The 18,050-nt window shown below is 28.8% G+C and overlaps 1 protein-coding gene across 10 annotated transcripts; it reads right to left on the reverse strand.

Annotated features, from left to right (window-relative positions):
• Positions 1–3,717: 3,717 nt before the first annotated feature.
• LOC132930400 (zinc finger protein OZF-like) lies at positions 3,718–17,449 on the reverse strand. 10 transcript variants are annotated; one of them, XM_060996257.1, is made up of 7 exons: positions 17,170–17,392; positions 13,521–13,752; positions 13,009–13,422; positions 11,008–11,067; positions 10,098–10,349; positions 6,959–7,210; positions 3,718–6,874 (listed from the first exon to the last, which is right to left on the reverse strand). In XM_060996257.1, exons 2-7 carry the CDS (start codon positions 13,738–13,740, stop codon positions 6,282–6,284), a joined length of 1,791 nt encoding a protein of 596 aa, XP_060852240.1. In that variant the 5' UTR covers positions 13,741–13,752; positions 17,170–17,392; the 3' UTR covers positions 3,718–6,281. The 10 variants fall into 10 exon arrangements, with proteins under 10 accessions (XP_060852240.1, XP_060852243.1, XP_060852236.1 ...); XM_060996260.1 differs by having other exon boundaries at positions 3,718–7,210; positions 17,170–17,449; XM_060996253.1 differs by having other exon boundaries at positions 3,718–7,210; positions 13,521–13,722.
• Positions 17,450–18,050: the final 601 nt, after the last annotated feature.

Here is an 18,050-nt window from a genome sequence, read left to right on the forward strand (position 1 = left end):
TAGTATTCAAATACCATAACTTCAGCCTAGGTACGTTTTATAATATTTGAATCTTCAAAATGTATCACTGTGATGACTCCAATGGTTCAGTTGTTCGTCAAAAGTTCGGTTCTTTCGGGATTCGCATGGTAGAATCCCAAATCGAAATAATAATAAAACAATTTTAACAAAATTATCATAACCACGATCGACACAAACAAGGATAGACAGGACCAACGCCACACATTTCGTTTTTGGTTCATAGCCCCGTCAATATATATATAAATGTTACTGCTACTTTCCGATTGGTCATGGACAGTAGTTTTCCGAATATTCTTTGCAATGAATAGAGAATCAATCCGTTTATTGTTCGACTATAACAATTATGAAGAAAACGAATTACAAAAGAATAAACACTATTAGGGGTTATTTCAATTACACTTTACAATCTCCATTAAATTAAAAACCGACAAATATAGGTATTTCTAAGAAATAATTTCTAACTTCAAATTTTCAAATGTATGTTTAATTAGTAAGTAAATACATTTATTAAGAGACGCAGAAGTTAAGAAAAAAAGGTTAGCCAGTATAGGCACCATTAAATACTTTTCTTAGAAAAAAATACGTATCTATAAATATTTTATTTAATATTTTTTCAAATTATGTAAGGAAATTATTTATTTTATAATTTATTCAAATTAAAAAGTTATTGGCAGAAACCAGAGACATCCTCTCCACCAATATATTATATAGTAATATAGTTATAGGTTCCTCTAAAGTATGTAGCTCTACGTGTGTTATAGTTAAATTAGGACTTAGAACCACATTACACGGCAACGGTGAAATAAATTATAATTTAACCACCACTACAATTTGTATAGGCCTCAATATAGGTACATTTATTATATTATATATATATAAAACATACTACACATACTTGATTATCATGTTTATACTTTGTATAATCATTTGATTTAGAGTAGTCATCTGCAACATTAGATTTATCATGTTGGTTTTTTCTGTCTAAATTATAAACTGATTTTCCTTCCTTAAATCATAAAACAATTTAATTAAATATACCTACTATAACTTATAAGTATAAATATTCAAATATTGAATATATCAAAATACTAAACACATTGAGTATCTTTTTTATACGTGTGCAATCGCCAATCAGTTTAGATCAATAAAAAAGTTTAAACCTTTAACTTGATGGTTATTTCTGAACGCGAATTGATAGTAAATGGCACATAGAGGAGCAAACAATGTAAGTACTACCTACTTTATAAATAATTAAGAAAACGAAACCCTATAAAAAAAAATAAACAACGTGATATTACTCAACATCAGTTTTTTTTTTATCAAATCATCCATCAAAAATATTTTTTGTGGTAACTCATAAAATTTTATGAAATAAAGATTCTTAAAAAAAAACTATTTTTGTTGTAATTCAAATATATTTATCGTCAACTTCAAACTTTTTGCCATTACGTAATGTTTAATATTATTAAGATTTTTTATAATGGAGTTTTAAAAAATATTCAAAACATTTTTAAAATACTACTGTATTTGTCAAAAGTTAGTAACAATAATAAGTATCATAAAAAATATTTATTCAACGATTATGCCAAAAATACTTTAACCTACCCGCTACAACCATATTAATAATAGAAAAATAAATGAAATAGCTACATACTGATAATAAAATCAATGGCAAATTAAAAAAAAAATTTTAGATTAGAGAAAAACACATACCTCATATTCAAATACTCAATTATTTTTCGTGTTATTAATTTACTTTGATTTAGAATTTTATGTATACATCAATGATTAATTAATTAATTAATAATACATTTTTTAATATTTGACAAGGTACTTTTGAAACACATTATATAACAGACTTTGTTTCCTGTTTTTTAAAAATCACACAAGCCCGCTAAAAAGATGTAATTTTTAGTTGAAATAATAAAATATGAAAACTAAATTAAAAAAAAAATATAATCTATTTTCTTTAAAACTATTATTCAGATCGTTAACCCCAAGGGAATTATTTAACTTACCTTAACTTTATACATTGATATTATAAAAATTGTAGGTTGAGTATATAATATAAACTTAATATACATCGTTGACGACGGTATCATACAAATAATTTCTAACATAAGAATTAGCTAAAAGAGACGATTACTCTTGATTGAAATAATGAAATATTGTTTATCAATTATATAGCATAGGAGATATATTAATTTAATGCTTTTGAATCCATCAAATGGACATATGCGGCATACAGGGTATGTCGGAAAATACAAATTTTGGAGGACGATGTAAGTGCCCAATTTCATCACAAAAACTAAGTATGGGATTGCACTTTTTATAATTTCTAAGTGAATTTTGTATGTATCTGTAATTAAAAATTACTTACCTCAATTTGATCCACAGTGTTCTCATCGGTACACTTTTCTTCTGGAGAGTGAATAATTTTATTTTTTTTCAAACGTTGTATATAAGTACGCTGATTTAATGGGGCGCAAAATAAATTCGGTAGTATTAAATACAAAAAACAAGTAACTATCATTTTCCCAAAGTTAATAACAAAAAGTAATACTTTTACCAACATGCATATTATTTATTAAAAATAACAGCAATAGCACTATGATTTATTGATATTAATATGTATAAATTTTTGTCATAGGAACGCTGCTGGAAGATAATTGATATAGACAGAGGTCTCGATACGTCATAATAATCGTGATCAGCGATATTATTTTGTTTATATTCTATATTTATTAATTTCGAAAAAAAGTTTAATTTCCAAATCATTTGGTAATAATCTATATAAGTATTAGGCCGGGCTATACACGGCGGAATACCTGAAGCTGTAGTTAAATTTATATTATTTCAGAAATAATGATCTCGAAGTACTTTATTATTTCGGCAAAACTAGTACCATATAGTCAACGAAAAATAATGTACAATCCATTTTTAAGATTAGATGATATTTATGAGTTTTTGACTGATGTTGGTAATTTAATATAGTACCAATTTGTTTCTTGTCACATAGAATTTTCAATACTTGCTTCATATATAAAAGTATTTTACACTTAAGCATATCAAGAATTCATTTAAAATTACCAGTCAAATAATTGTTTACTACCAAGCTATAAAATATCGTGTACATTTTTTTTTACCATAAAAGTATTTAATTCAGAAACAGTAAACATTCTCTACATTTTAGCTAATTTTTTTTTTTTTTATATTATATTAAGCTGTATGTAAAATTGATTCGTTATAATTTAAACAAATAATTTATACCACAATAATTTATTAATTTTTGCTTTTTAACACTTTATTTCATGCAGATAACATGATCGAAATTAAAATGATGTATATTATTTGCAAAGCTTAATTTTTAATTTTTAACAAATGAAAGATTAAGAAGTCTAAAAAATCCAAGATAAAACAAGAATTCCAATAGACTTAAGAAATAAGATATAAAATGTCTTTAAAATAAAAATAAATTTATTGATTTTTTTACGAGAGATTCTACTTACCTCTTTCATATTAATAAAAATTACTAAAATATGGTAGGTTATGAAAATGTCTTTCGGAGTACCTATAAAAACAATCTGTAAATTACAATAATAATCTTTTATCCAAATACGAATAAAATTAGATAAATTTATTAATTATGGTCGTAGTTGAATAATGAATATAGAAGGAATAGAATATAAATATTAATTTTATATAGTAAATCTTCACACAAGTTCTATATTTCGTCAATACAATATTCATTACAAAAACGGAATATAAATTGTAAAAATAATTATTCATAACTAAAACCTACTTATAGTGCAAGTGGCCACAAAACTTGGGGTAAAAATTTGGTAAACCAAGTTCTCTTCTAAATTAGCTGGTAGTTAATTTAATGTTTGCATTAAAATTGTAAATCATAGCCTAGATTACTCAGTAGCCACATGCCCTAAAACTACATGAAATATGTACTTAAAACTAGTTCTCCATTATGATTAACAATAACATTAAAATAGTTATATATTATGTACATATGACATAGTACATATGTACTATAAGTTTATGCTATAATTTATGAACATGATAAAATAATTTAAAATACTTACAAAACGCACACAGTTCATTATTAATTTAGTTTTTATGGGTAAATATTCTATTCAAACTAAGAAAATTGTAATCAGTCTATCTTCTAATTTGAATCATTCTAAAAGCTATATATGGGTTGTTTTGACAATGAGGAAGACCACAATATTTTTATATGGCAAGTTGGTTTTCAAAAGTTTTGAATTCATTTGAAATAAAAAAAGTAAGGAAAAAGATTATTTAAGCAATATTTTACAAAGCAAAATAAATATGAAAATTAAAATTAAATCTATTTGAAAATTGTTGGTTAATATTGCACCATTTATGATGTGATTATTTAAAAATCTAAAATATATATAATATAGCTAACTTAAGTTAATATTTTATAAGTTAATGTAAGATATATACAATACAATGGCAATATTTTTACGCTTTATGTTATTTACAATATTATAACATATTTGTCCAGTGTAGGTAATGAATTACAACTACGCTGGTAACAATGTTTCAGCATAAAAAAATATACTAAAATTACTTGTTTAATACATGTTAAATTTAATATCCTAATCTAATTCTAGAGTAGATTTAAAATAATAGTAATCTCTATACATAGGGCACGCTCACACACTTAAGCATTTATAAACATTATGTTGATTTATATAATTATATATTTCAAATGGCTAAAAAAATTATGACAACACTTAGTTTAAGATAATAAAGTAATAAGTATAATTTCCAATACACGCGAAAAATCATGATAAATCATATATTCAAAACAAACAAAATAAAATTAATAAATGTCGCCAAAACATTACTACATTTACAACAAAAAGTGTAAAATTAAAATAATGTTTTAAGTGTTTAATGTAGAATCAATCAATCTTCAATGGACATTCATTTAGTTTTTAATGTTTCAAGATTTAAAAATTGAATTGATCTTAATTACAACGAATATCAGACATACTTCCATCAATCATACTTACCTGGGCCTAAGAAGCATATTATGTTAATGACACATTATTTTTTATTTTAAGAATTTATTTCTCAGTGTACTTAGTATTTAAAATAGATTACATAAAACATCAGCCTACATTTAGTTGTATATAAATCATATTTAATGGTTATTATATTTCTTTGAACATATTGTGTTTTAATATTTTTATTTTATTTTTGAACTTAAGATTTTTAATTAAGGTTATAGTATATTATTATATAAAGTGTCTTATTAAATCTATAACAATATTGTTATAGAACATGGATGAAATTAATGGAATTCATTAATACTAATATATAGTTAAAATGTAATCACAATTTTATATTTTAAAATTAATACTGTTTAATTTCATATATTTGTATATTATTTATGAGATAATTTATTTTCATATTAGAATTTTAAGTAATAAAAGGTTTTAAGATTTTCAATTTAAATGAATTACTAATATTAATGAACTTACAAGATGTAATATTATATATGGTGTTTAAAATAAATTTAATAGTATAGTATTATAATATGAACATGATACAATTCATTATAATAACTAATTTTTAATTTCGAGCCTAATAGGTGTTATTAATTTATTGTACTACCAATAAAAACTAGAATAATTATTATGTATTTTTTAAATTTATTATAAATAGTGCCATTAATGCTTCAAAGGCACAGTCCAAGAAGCCAAAGTACAATAGTATCACTGTCCAAGTAAAAAAACATGGTAATAATACACCAAAATAATATTAATTCCAATCATTTCAAAACACAAGTTTGAAAATTTAATGAGATCATCATCGGTTCTCACACATATCATAAATATGCTGATAGTGTTATCAAGTTTTGCGCGCAATACAAGTTAAGCCATTATAACCGTGAATATATTATACATATGATTATAGAATGATCACAAACGAGATGGGTTCGTTGCTCAGAGGTGTTCATATTTTTAATAAAATCAAACAAACGAAATTGTAAATGTAGTAATAAATAAAATGTTTAAATAAAACAAAACCAACGAAAATCATATTTTTCTGACAAAAAATATCCAAACATTATTAATCTATGAAATAAAAAAAACAAAATAAATAAAAATGAATGACGATTTCAATGTGAAAAATAATAAATAAAAAATTTCAGCGAAAATAAACAGAACGAAATTGGAAATAAAAAAAGTCGTCATGTCCGAACTGCAAGAAGTTTACGTGACTGCGGCTAACAGGCTAGCGGCGGTTGGCGGGGGAAGATGGAGGTTTGGAGGCGGAGGAAGAACAGGCAGTCCAACTTGTGTGCCCACACTGACAGAGTGCTGGGGCATTGGATGGGGCTGATGCAGGCCGATCATTTCCGACACGTTCTCTTGCTTCATCAAGTGTTTCAACATGAACGAGGCATTGGTGCCATGGTCTTTTGTAAATTGTCCAGACTGAAATTGTTGTTTAGTATTGGTGTGACTGCGCCGGTGCGACACTAAGTGTCCTTTGCACATGAAATCCTTGGGGCACAGATCACACCGAAACGGACGATCGGCCGGCATGCCCTTCTGATGGGACCTCTGATGGAAGAGGAGGTTGCCCTTGAGGCGGAACGCCTTGCCGCAGTCGGTGCACACGTACGGACAATCGCGGGGATGGGTCAACATGTGTTCGAGCAACGGTTCCTTGGCAGAGAACACCTCGGAGCAGATGATACAATTGTACTCTGCCCCCGGCGCGTGCTGGCGCACGTGACGTTTCAGATGTTCTTTGCGTGCAAAGGTTCGATTACAGAATTCGCAAGCGTGTGGCGATTCGCCTGTGTGAATACGAATATGACAAGTAAGATGTTCTTTGCGCGTAAACGTTTTAGGACAAAAATGACATCGGTGTGGTGACTCACCAGTGTGCTGACGGATGTGGTTGGTCAGGTTCTCTTTTCTGGTGAACGACTTCATGCAGAATGTGCACTTGTGTGGCGATTCGCCGGTGTGCCGCCTGATGTGGTTAACCAGATGATCTTTACGCGTGAACGCCTTCGGACAGTATTGGCACGGGAACGGCGTTTCTCCTGTGTGTTGACGCTCGTGGTAAACCATGTGGTCTTTACGCGTGAACGATTTCGAGCAGTAATTGCAGTGGTGAGGTGTTTCACCTACACAGTGGACCAAACAAAAACCCATGTCAATCAATCGAACACACGCACACACACGCAAACACACACACTGAACATTTAAGTAAGTATATATGTATATATATATATTTATATAAAAAAAGTTAACTTATTTTAGTGCCCACTTAAGACTAACACCACCAACCGATTGCAAAAGGTCACATTAAAAGGCTTGCTCTCTCATTCCTCTTCTATCTTTTTTATTATATTTTTTTATCACCAAATTTGTAAATAAATACAATTATAATTATATATACATATATACATATATACACTTATGTATGTGTAATATTATATATACCTACATACATGGATACATACAAACATAAATTTATATATATATATGTATAAATATTTTTAATATTGTAAGTTAAATGGGTTTTGATTTGGTCCACACTAACATTTACCACAATATTGTGCAGAAGATTTCAAGGAATTTTATGCAAGGGCCTTAATAATTTTGCAAAACAATTGAAACCATTTTTAAAAAAAACATGTTTATTTAGACAACAATGGTACACCTGTAAATCACTTTTCCTAAAATCGGGCTGTTAAATCTTAGTTGTAACAAACACAAAAGCTTTAAGCTTTGGAGAGATACAGAACAACAAAATTAACATAATATAGTTATTTCCCCTCGTTAATGTAACTTATTACAACTAATACACTATACAAATAATATCAATTAAATGTATTATTTTTTAATCAAGTGATGCAAGACTTGAGAATGAGTCTCTTTATGGACTAATTTAGAAACGGTATATTTACATAATTAAAAAGTAAACCATAATATTCAAGTGAAAATAATGGCAGTAAAAAAAAATTTTGATGCTCTTTATATCTCAACTTTAGCCCCTAGAATGACATAATATGCACATTTTACCCAAAAATATTTCATTTAATTTTCTATTTGGTTAGGCGTACCATTTGTTGCCTATAGGCGTAACCGACAATTTGGAACCCCCTAATTAAAATGGATAAATGATAGGCGTTAACCGTTGAGTTCTTTTCACTAATCCTGATAAGAATTTCGTGTCGTAAATGGGCACATAAAATAAGAACATTTTTATTTTTATTTTTTGAGAGAGATTTTCAATAATAAGTCATATATTGTAACTTAAGACTATAAATAGCATGTTATTAAATAATATATCTTAGGTAATTTTGTGTATACATATATATATATATATAAATACACACAATATATGTATATATATACAAATCAACACATTTTGTGTGCAAGTGCTATAAAATTTTTGACTGGCATAAAGATGGGGAAAAAAAAATCACAGTTACTATGTTGTGTGCGATCACAAAATAAATGAAAAACTTATCAACTAATAAATAATTCTTGATGCTTAATTATATATAAGATTCACAATAATGTGTAAAATGGAATAATTAAATAAATAAAACCTAAAATATAAAAAAAAGTTAAAAAATAAAAACCAAAAAAATTATGATTTCTACATAGTAAAATTAATAATTTATTAATATTTACATAAGACTGGAAAATGTTTAAGGTAATATAATTCTAAAATAATAAATCAACGTTAAATATTGTTACCTTTACCAATTAATAATAGTCTAAGATAAAATATTATAAATAAACATATACATTAAGGACTTACAGTTTAAAATTAATAATCATGAAATTATTAAAAAAAATTATACATAATTTTCTGTAACTTATACATAAAGAAAAAATTCTAACATTAACTCAATGCAGTAGATTTCATATTAATGTTAGCTTATTCTATAATAATAAATTGTTGTTAAATAATAATATATTCATTAAATAGATACAAAATATATATTTATAATATATATTGATAACTTTAATATCAAAGAATTATAATAGATTTTTTAATCTATTTTGTTAACTTTTTATTTTATGTTTATGATATGGAATTTCCTATTCTTTTTAAAACACCTTATCTTAGCGAACAAGAACACCAAACTTGACCTATCGAAAATTATGAATTATATTTTATTCTCATTCATGTTCTAATTGTTCACTAATTTATTTATGTTACAGCTGCTAGTAAACTAGCTCTAGAATGAGGAGTTATGTGTTCGTTATTCTGAGGTGATGGTAAAGTAACCTGTGTTCCCACACTAACTAACTGAGCAGACTGAATGCTAGTCCCATCTTGCTGTTGTTGATGTAAAGTTATTAATTCAGGTCCATCACCTTCTTGTTTTACCAAACCTTTGAGTACAAATGAACCATTACTAATCTGAATAGTAGCAGGGAAATGAGAATTTTTTTCTGTATTACGCCTATGAGACATATCATATTGTATGGATCGTTCTGCTTGATTAGTTAATTGATGTATATTAACTAATTCTCCTTCTTCTTTACCATTCTTAATAACAAATGAATTATTTCCAATTATTTGAATTGTGGCTGGGAATGAAGTTTGAACTTTTGGGTTTGTATGGCTACGGCGATGTGAAACTAGATGGCCTTTAAACATGAAATCTTTAGGACACAGATCACACTGAAATGGTCGATCCATAGGCATACCTTTTTGGTGGGAACGTAAGTGAAATAAAAGATTTCCTTTAAGCCTGAATGATTTCCCACAATCTGTGCATACATAAGGGTAATCTTGTGGGTGGGATGCCATATGTTCAAGCAATTGCTCTTTGGTGGGCATAGTTTCATCACATATAAGACAATTATACTCAGAACCGGGAATATGCTGGCGCATGTGGCGCTTTAAATGTTCTTTACGTGTAAAAGTACGATTACAAAATTCACAAGCATGCGGAGACTCGCCTGTATGAATACGAATATGACAAGTAAGGTGTTCTTTACGCGTGAAGGTTTTAGGACAAAAGTGACATCGGTGTGGTGACTCACCCGTATGTTGGCGGATGTGATTGGTCAGATGCTCCTTTCTCGTAAACACTTTTAAACAATAAGTGCATTTGTGTGGTGACTCGCCTGTATGACGTCTGACGTGGTTCACCAAATGGTCCTTGCGTGTGAACGCCTTCGGACAGTACTGGCACGGGAACGGCGTTTCTCCTGTGTGTTGACGCTCGTGGTAAACCATGTGATCTTTACGCGTGAACGATTTTGGGCAGTAATTGCAGTGGTGAGGAGTTTCACCTATACAGTGGACCAATAAACATATTAGCTAAATGTCAAAAGACAAAAAACTCTTTTTTAGTTTAAGTTACCTCATAAAAAAATGTTTATTCTTCATGTAAATTTAAAAAGTCTTCAGAATAATATAAAAAATAGAAGACTTAGACTAATGAATTTTTATTGGTCCACTATATACCAATTACACTAGAGCGCTAATAATATCAATACTTAATTCTTAATACTTCCTATATATTTTTTTAAAATACAATACCAAAAGTGTTGCATAACCTATTTTGCTTGTTTTATTCTAATTCAGAAGTCAGGACATAGACAAATATTATTGACACGCACACAACATTATTGATTAGGTTACTAATCAATATCTTCCTAATAAAATAAGGCATTTGTGAAACAAAATAAATGAACTCAAATTAAATACCATCATGTTTTTGGTTCATTATTTTTGTCGGATACGCTTAAAATAAACAAAATTAAAACAAACAGGCACCTGAACGAAAATGAAACAATTAAAAACTATCAACCAATAAAAATATATATAATTTTTTTTTAAAAAAAAAAAAAACGGAAAAGAAAACTCAATGGAACGAAAAAAAACAAAAAAAACAATAATAAAAAAAAAAACGGGAAGAATGTAATCTTAAAGAGCAATACAACTTACGATAAGTAGAAGGACCAGGCTCCATGTTCATAGAATATTCGGCAGCGTTTTGTATACCACCTATAAACCGTTCATATTTTTCAAAGAACTAGACTACTGCAGTAAGTACATCAAAACATCAAAATTGTAAACAAATTTTGTATCTCGGTGACACACAACCCTTGGAACTATTATGGGTAAATTTAATTATTTTATACATGATATAATAACCTACGCACCAAATAAATAGAAATTTGAAAATATATAGTTAATCTGCAATTTCACTAAGTTAAAAAAATTGATATGATTAATTTTATAGTCATGAGTTTTTAATCTCATCAACCAATATTTATAATTTAATTAAATCAATAAAATAAACATAGACTAATTTACTAACACAAAATCATGCAAAAAAAACATATTTCTCATCCTAAAAATATGTTTTAATGTCATAGAATTTAAGTAATCATCCTAAATCACATTGTTGTTTATAACGTGCAATCATTTGATTGAACTGAAAGGACAGAATAATGTTTAAAATTACCATAGGAAATAAATTCAAACATAATTCCCTTAAAGAACTAACAAAACAAACAAAATATAGCGCTCTAGTGCAATTGAAAACTACAAACTAATTATATATATTTAATAAATTATTGTTCAGATTAAGTGTAAGAATAATGAAAATCACGCACATCAAGTTCTTATTGTCTTCAATTCTTATAACAATATGCTGACTCCCAAAATTATAAAAAAAAAATGAGATTTGTTATCTATGAGAAAATACCTTAGTAGTTTTTATTATTACTCAGAATTATGAAAATTCAAAATAATAACTGACTGATGATACTTAATTTTAAATTGAACAAATTTTTCAATATTTCTAAACTGAGTTTAACAGAAAAAAAAGATTTATGCATCAGGTAAACTATAATTTCATTGATTATATAAAAAGCATCAAAGATGTATCTTTGACAGAAAATATGATAAATTGTATAACTTAAAAAATTTAATTACTCTACATGTCTATGTTAACTACAGTATAATTTTACAATACAATAAGTCTATTAATAAATATTGTAAATATTAACTATTTATGAAATATTTTTTAAAACTTAAACCACTTTTGAAAACATAATTTTGATAGATTAATAGTATCAAAATGTATCATCTTTACAATACATTATTAAATTTTTCCCTTTTATTTTTAATGAACATGTTTTAGTTCCATTGTACAATATATAAACATAGTTAGCTTTAATTGCTTTGAACAAAACATATTTAAAATTATATATATATATATATATAATTTGGAACTAATCAATTGAACATATAAATTAAAATTTAGAAAAATACCTTATAATAAGTACCAAGGGTTGTGCAATTCCAATTTGTTACACTTGAATTTCACAAATATAAATAGACAACGATGACAACTTTATGACAAAATTCAAAAGATTAAATAAAAAATGCTGCATCAATGAATAAAATCATCCATATAAAATATCAAATATTGAAGATCAAAACAATAATTCAACAAATCTATATACACCTACCTAACTCATCACAGAATAAAATATTATCAATTAGAACCAACAATTAATGAAATAACATAATATCAATATCATTATTTACCCCAAATTCATATACATATACGTTAGTACTTCTGTAAATATATACGTATATACACACGCGCACACAAAATTATAAACAAAAACAAAACAACTGATTAGAAGACTATAACTAATCAAATTACCTATAAATTATTAAAATCATAGGTTTAGTACAAATATTGAAGAGTTATAAGATGGTAGGTAGGTATAATTTTAATTTTTTGGACCAATTGTATGAATCCGAAGATGGAAAAACATTGAAGTGATTATATTTCTTACACTCTATCTTTTAAATAAAATTGTAAAAAAATAATAATTAAATATATATATTTAGATAATGGACGTCTTAGTGTCTAAATTTATGTTTAAGCAAAATAAATTGAAAAGTGAATTTCTAAAATATACATACCAGTATGTTGTCTCACATGATTAACCAAATGTTCTTTGCGTGTAAATGTTTTGGCGCAATAGTCACATCTATGTGGTGTTTCACCTGTGTGCCACATTACATGATTTTTGAAATGATCTTTTCTGGAGAAATATTTTCCACATATGTCACAATGAAAAGGTGAATCCGTGATATGGGTTCTGCGTTCACCACTTGAACCCGATATTTGGGTACCGCCTGATGCGCTACTCGGTGCAGTCGCTACCGCTGCTCCTCCCAATTGTAACATGAGACTAGAGCCTGTGATGTGTGTACGGCGTTCATTATTACCATTTGTCTGATTATTACCAGACGAACCTCCTTGACCTGAACCAACAGCAGCTGCAGCTCCTCCAAGTTGAAGCATAAGACTGGAGCATACTTTTGTAGGATCACCTGGAAAAAGCAAGTTAAAAATAGTTCTTTAATTTGTAGAGGTGTTAATTTGCTTAGTAATAAATAATAATATATACTATTTTTATATAATGACTTACTGAATGTACCCCAATTGACTCTATGCTGCAGTAATTCTAAATCAGACACTGAAGTTGGAGGTGTGAAATGAGCATGTGCAGGCTGTGGTGGACCATCCATATTTTGATGATGTTCTCCGCTTCGATCTCTATTTATGCTCATATTTTCTGGTGGCATCGGGACCCTTAATTCACTAGCTTTCAGCACTTCAGTCATGTTAATCTGAGCAAAACAGATCATAAGTTGAAAACCCTTCAATATAAACAAAAAACAAAATACTATGATAACCTATGTCAGTATCTATAAATTAAAAATCTAATACATATTATTATTCTCGTGTATATGAAAATAGAAATAACTATTTACTCCAATTTTAATATTAATTGTAATCATAAATAAATAATCCTTCTATCATAGTATTGTGTACTATGCATTAATTTGTTTAATTTGAAATAAGTAATAATTTCTAATCTTATAATATTTTTATTTAGTTAAATTAGTTAAGTAATTTCAAAATGTTGAACAATATATCAGAACATGAAACACTAACACTTGATTTAAAATTATCTAGCTAAAATATTATCCAATTAAATTATTTATTAAAGAATAACCGACTATTTCTTGGTTATATACTTATATTCTTTTTATTTGTTAAAAAATTATGTAGACTATCAATTTTATTAATTTGTAAAATTTTAACACTTTTTTTATAAATTTAAATTACAAATTAAGAAGATAGAATAATAATCCATGTTAACTATTTTAAATCAAGTCAAATAATATTTACTTGTATTAACTTATTATTTTGGTTATTCAGTTATAACAATTATTTTTTATTGTATAATAATCATTATTTAACTAATAATTATACAAGTTGTTATTAATATTATCCGGCATAAGCCCACAAGTGACCTAATAAAGATAATAGTTATTGTGACACTATGCAGATGTATAATTTTTTTTTTTAATATATTATTTGTTTTCAAATCATGGTGTTATTTTTAAATTACATTATTTCCACAACAAAATTATATTTAACTTTATGAAAATATAGAGTAAGTAAATTGATCACTGGCATGTCAAATAGTTCATCACAATTATTAGCTTAATTCTCCTTAAAAGTATACACTAGTTCATGGTAATTTATGTTAACCATTTCGAAAAATGTATATTCTTATATTATATATTGAACAGAACTACTTGTTCGTTGTTGAACTATAGAAATTAATTCAATTATTATCTTAATCATGTCAAATTTGTTAATAAAACTTATTTTGTTTATATTAATCTTTTACATTAAATTAAACTTCTAATAATAATTGACTAAAATTAATTAAAACCAATAAAAATACTTTAATTGTTTTACTTCCTATAAATAATCTCAAAATAATTAAATAATACGAAAAAAAGATAGGTAATAAAGATATAATTATCTTTATAAGGTATAAAGATAGGTAATGTCAAATAATAATCTTTATCAAATAAGTAAGGTGCAAAAAAATATTCAAAAAATGTTGACACTAAAATAGTAATTAAATGAATAATAAAATGGTAGAAACTATACTTAATTAATTTAAAAAAAAAATCATATTTTACTAGATCAAAAAAGAAACATTTTCTATTTCATGAACAAAAAGTTCCTAATGCTATTGTTATTTAAACATGATACTTGTAAAACAAAATATTTTTTTAATGCTTTGTATCTATTTGTAAAATATATTTCAGTTTAGTATTTTTGTTAATTATGAAATTGATTCATTCCAAGAACTTAGTAACTCAGCAATCGATATGTTATAAATATAACATCAAACATAATGACTACATTAAAAAAAGGAACAAAAAAAACTATATAGGTACTACTTTAATGTAGGATTATACCTTAAATCATACTTAATGGTGTAACAAACTGGTACCATATGTATACATGACATAGATACCCGTATAATAAATAATTGAACAAATGTAATTATAATATGTTTAAACATGTGATAAATGGATTCAATATGAATATTACTACGCATAGGTATATATAGCTACAATAACATAGCTTGTACAAAATATCTCAATTATCATAATTTAATTAGTAATGGCAACATGTGATGCAAACAGGTATTTTAACATAGGTTTGAAATAGTTAGTAGAACAAAAATGGAAACTATTATTTAATAAGTCATAAAATAAAAATAGGTTGTGTGTTAAGGCTGACATAAATTGTACTTGGGCAATAACTTAGGAAAATTGTATTCATAAATTGGGGAAAAATTGAAACGAAATGTCTGTAAAAATAAAAATTGGTTATTTCTTATATTGTATTTAATGACTGATTTTTAAATGATGGGTAATATTAAATTAATTATAACACAAAACTTATTACACTCTTACTCTATAATATGATTATAATAAAAATAAAACAGATTAGTACAATACAGGTAATCATACAAACTGATATTATAATATTGAACATTAGATTCCTAGTTATTCTAATACTGTTACATAAATTATAACTTACAATACTTAAATTATATGTTATTATTATTTTTACCAACAAGGTAAAATAAATTAACCATCAGACTTAATACTCAATATTAAACACAAATCAATCAAATGTAAATCGTACAAAACAAATATGATTTGTTGAAGTGGACAAAGATATGTCATGAAAATCTAACGAAAACTATATTTACTATATCTAATATTGGAGACTTGACCAACGATCTACAACAGCATCATCGTACAGAGATAATTACCTATTATGTTTAAGCAGTTTGCCTAATGCGCATCGAGGTCATATAGCACGAAGGCGAAGAGTATAACAGCAATCGGTTTTAGCAAATGCTACGACCAGGCAGCAGCCACAACGGCTCGACTAGACGATACGGCCGCCAGCGAAAAGGAGTTTCACACACTCACAGCACAGACATACACACACATCACATACATTTACACATACATGTTAGAGTATACTATGATATGATATATAATGTATATGTGTGAATGAGTGTAAATCAACAAATACGTTATATTATGTGTTACTCGTGTATTGTATACATGGAGAAAAACGCACAGACATAGAATAGGACGCGGGCACGGCAAAATAGGAAAGGCGGTTAACTGGATAAATTGGGCGCTCGGCAAGTGAGAGACTTAAAAAAAATCAATACCCGCGGCACAATGCTTGGGCTTGGCCCAGGCGTTGACGCGCGTAATGACTCACAAAAGGCCCCCCCGAGTGTGCCGTTTTTGTTGCGTCGTCGATGGGTCTCTAGTGAGCCGCCACCGCCGCCAATAATACAACGTAACAATACAACGCCGCGGCCAACTACGGGCTCGCGAGTCCGCCGCGACCGGCCAAAATGGCGCCGAGGCCCGGGCCGGTCATCGCGCGCGTCCGACATTTTGTAATGCGGCACGGCGTACGCGGCGGCGGCGTCGAGACGGCCGTCTGCGGGCACGGCGATCGGCCGTGGAACGGGTGAGCCGTCGGGAGACGGGCGCGCAGGGAACGCGGAGAGCACGGCGACGCCGGAGAGTGCAAGCAGGGGTGTGTGTAGACGGGAAAAACGTTACGCCGCCGCCACACGACAAAAGGCGGACGGCGGGTAGATGGGAAAAAAGCCCTTCACAACCCTGCCCATCGCTGTGCGGCGGGAAACCGCTGGTTTTGCTTACCGTATGCCTTCGGAAACGCCGGTGACCGGTGCGGAGACGTCCAGCGCGTTCTAAACGCCCGTTTTGCCGGCGCGGACACTGCTTTTGGACATTATTTGCGGACGTTTGAGACGGAGAAACGCGTTCGTCGGTGGTGGCACGATCGATTGTGCGGCCATTTTGACGGGCGAGGGGGAATGACGTCACTGCAGGCACGGCGTCGGTTCGGTTGTCCGTCTCTGTCGCACTACCGCGGAGGTACCATCGTCTTTGTACGCCCGCAACGCCACCGCACCGTATTTGCCTGGGAGGTTAGATAACCGACAGCCGCCGCGCAACTCCTTGCATGCGCACTAACGCACTCTACTCTCTACTATGGCTGCCTACTCCGCTTCAGCAGTGGGTGTAAATAATACCACGGGTGGGGGGCGAGGGTGGCCGTCGCCGTTACGTCTGTTGACTATTATAAAAGACTTTCGGTTTTTTTACGTTTATGCAGCATCACAATACCTATATAATATGTTACTGTTATTATTATTACACATTTTTCACTATTTTTTATGTACAACAACTGACATAAGGTGATTTTTACATCGTCAAACCACGTTCATCATTGTTATTCATCAACAGTTAAAATCTGTATTTTGTCATCACCTTTCGAGTCTAGAATATTATATTTAAACAATTATACGTTTACCTGGCTCCCTATATAATATGACAGTTTACCTACGCTATTACTACCTATTAACTATTATTTATTTACATTGAATGCTTGTAGAGATCACAGATGAATAATATTAATAATATGAAATCAAAATAAACAAATATTTAAACTTAAATGGATATATTATATAGGTACTATTATTAGTTATTACTGTTATTAGTGTTTTTATTTAATATTT

The sequence above is a fragment of the Rhopalosiphum padi genome, chromosome 4 (assembly GCF_020882245.1).
Source record: "Rhopalosiphum padi isolate XX-2018 chromosome 4, ASM2088224v1, whole genome shotgun sequence".
NCBI lineage: Eukaryota > Metazoa > Arthropoda > Insecta > Hemiptera > Aphididae > Rhopalosiphum > Rhopalosiphum padi.

Excerpts from the sequence above, each read along its gene's own strand:
- LOC132930400 (XM_060996260.1), bottom strand. The coding sequence starts at position 13,740 with ATGATCTGTTTTGCTCAGATTAACATGACTGAAGTGCTGAAAGCTAGT. Across the intron at positions 13,423-13,520 it reads AGTCAATTGGGGTACATTCA|GTGATCCTACAAAAGTATGC; the intron begins GTAAGTCATTAT and ends TGCTTTTTCCAG. Across the intron at positions 7,211-10,097 it reads TCACATCCGCCAACATACGG|GTGAAACACCTCACCACTGC; the intron begins GTGAGTCACCAC and ends TCCACTGTGTAG.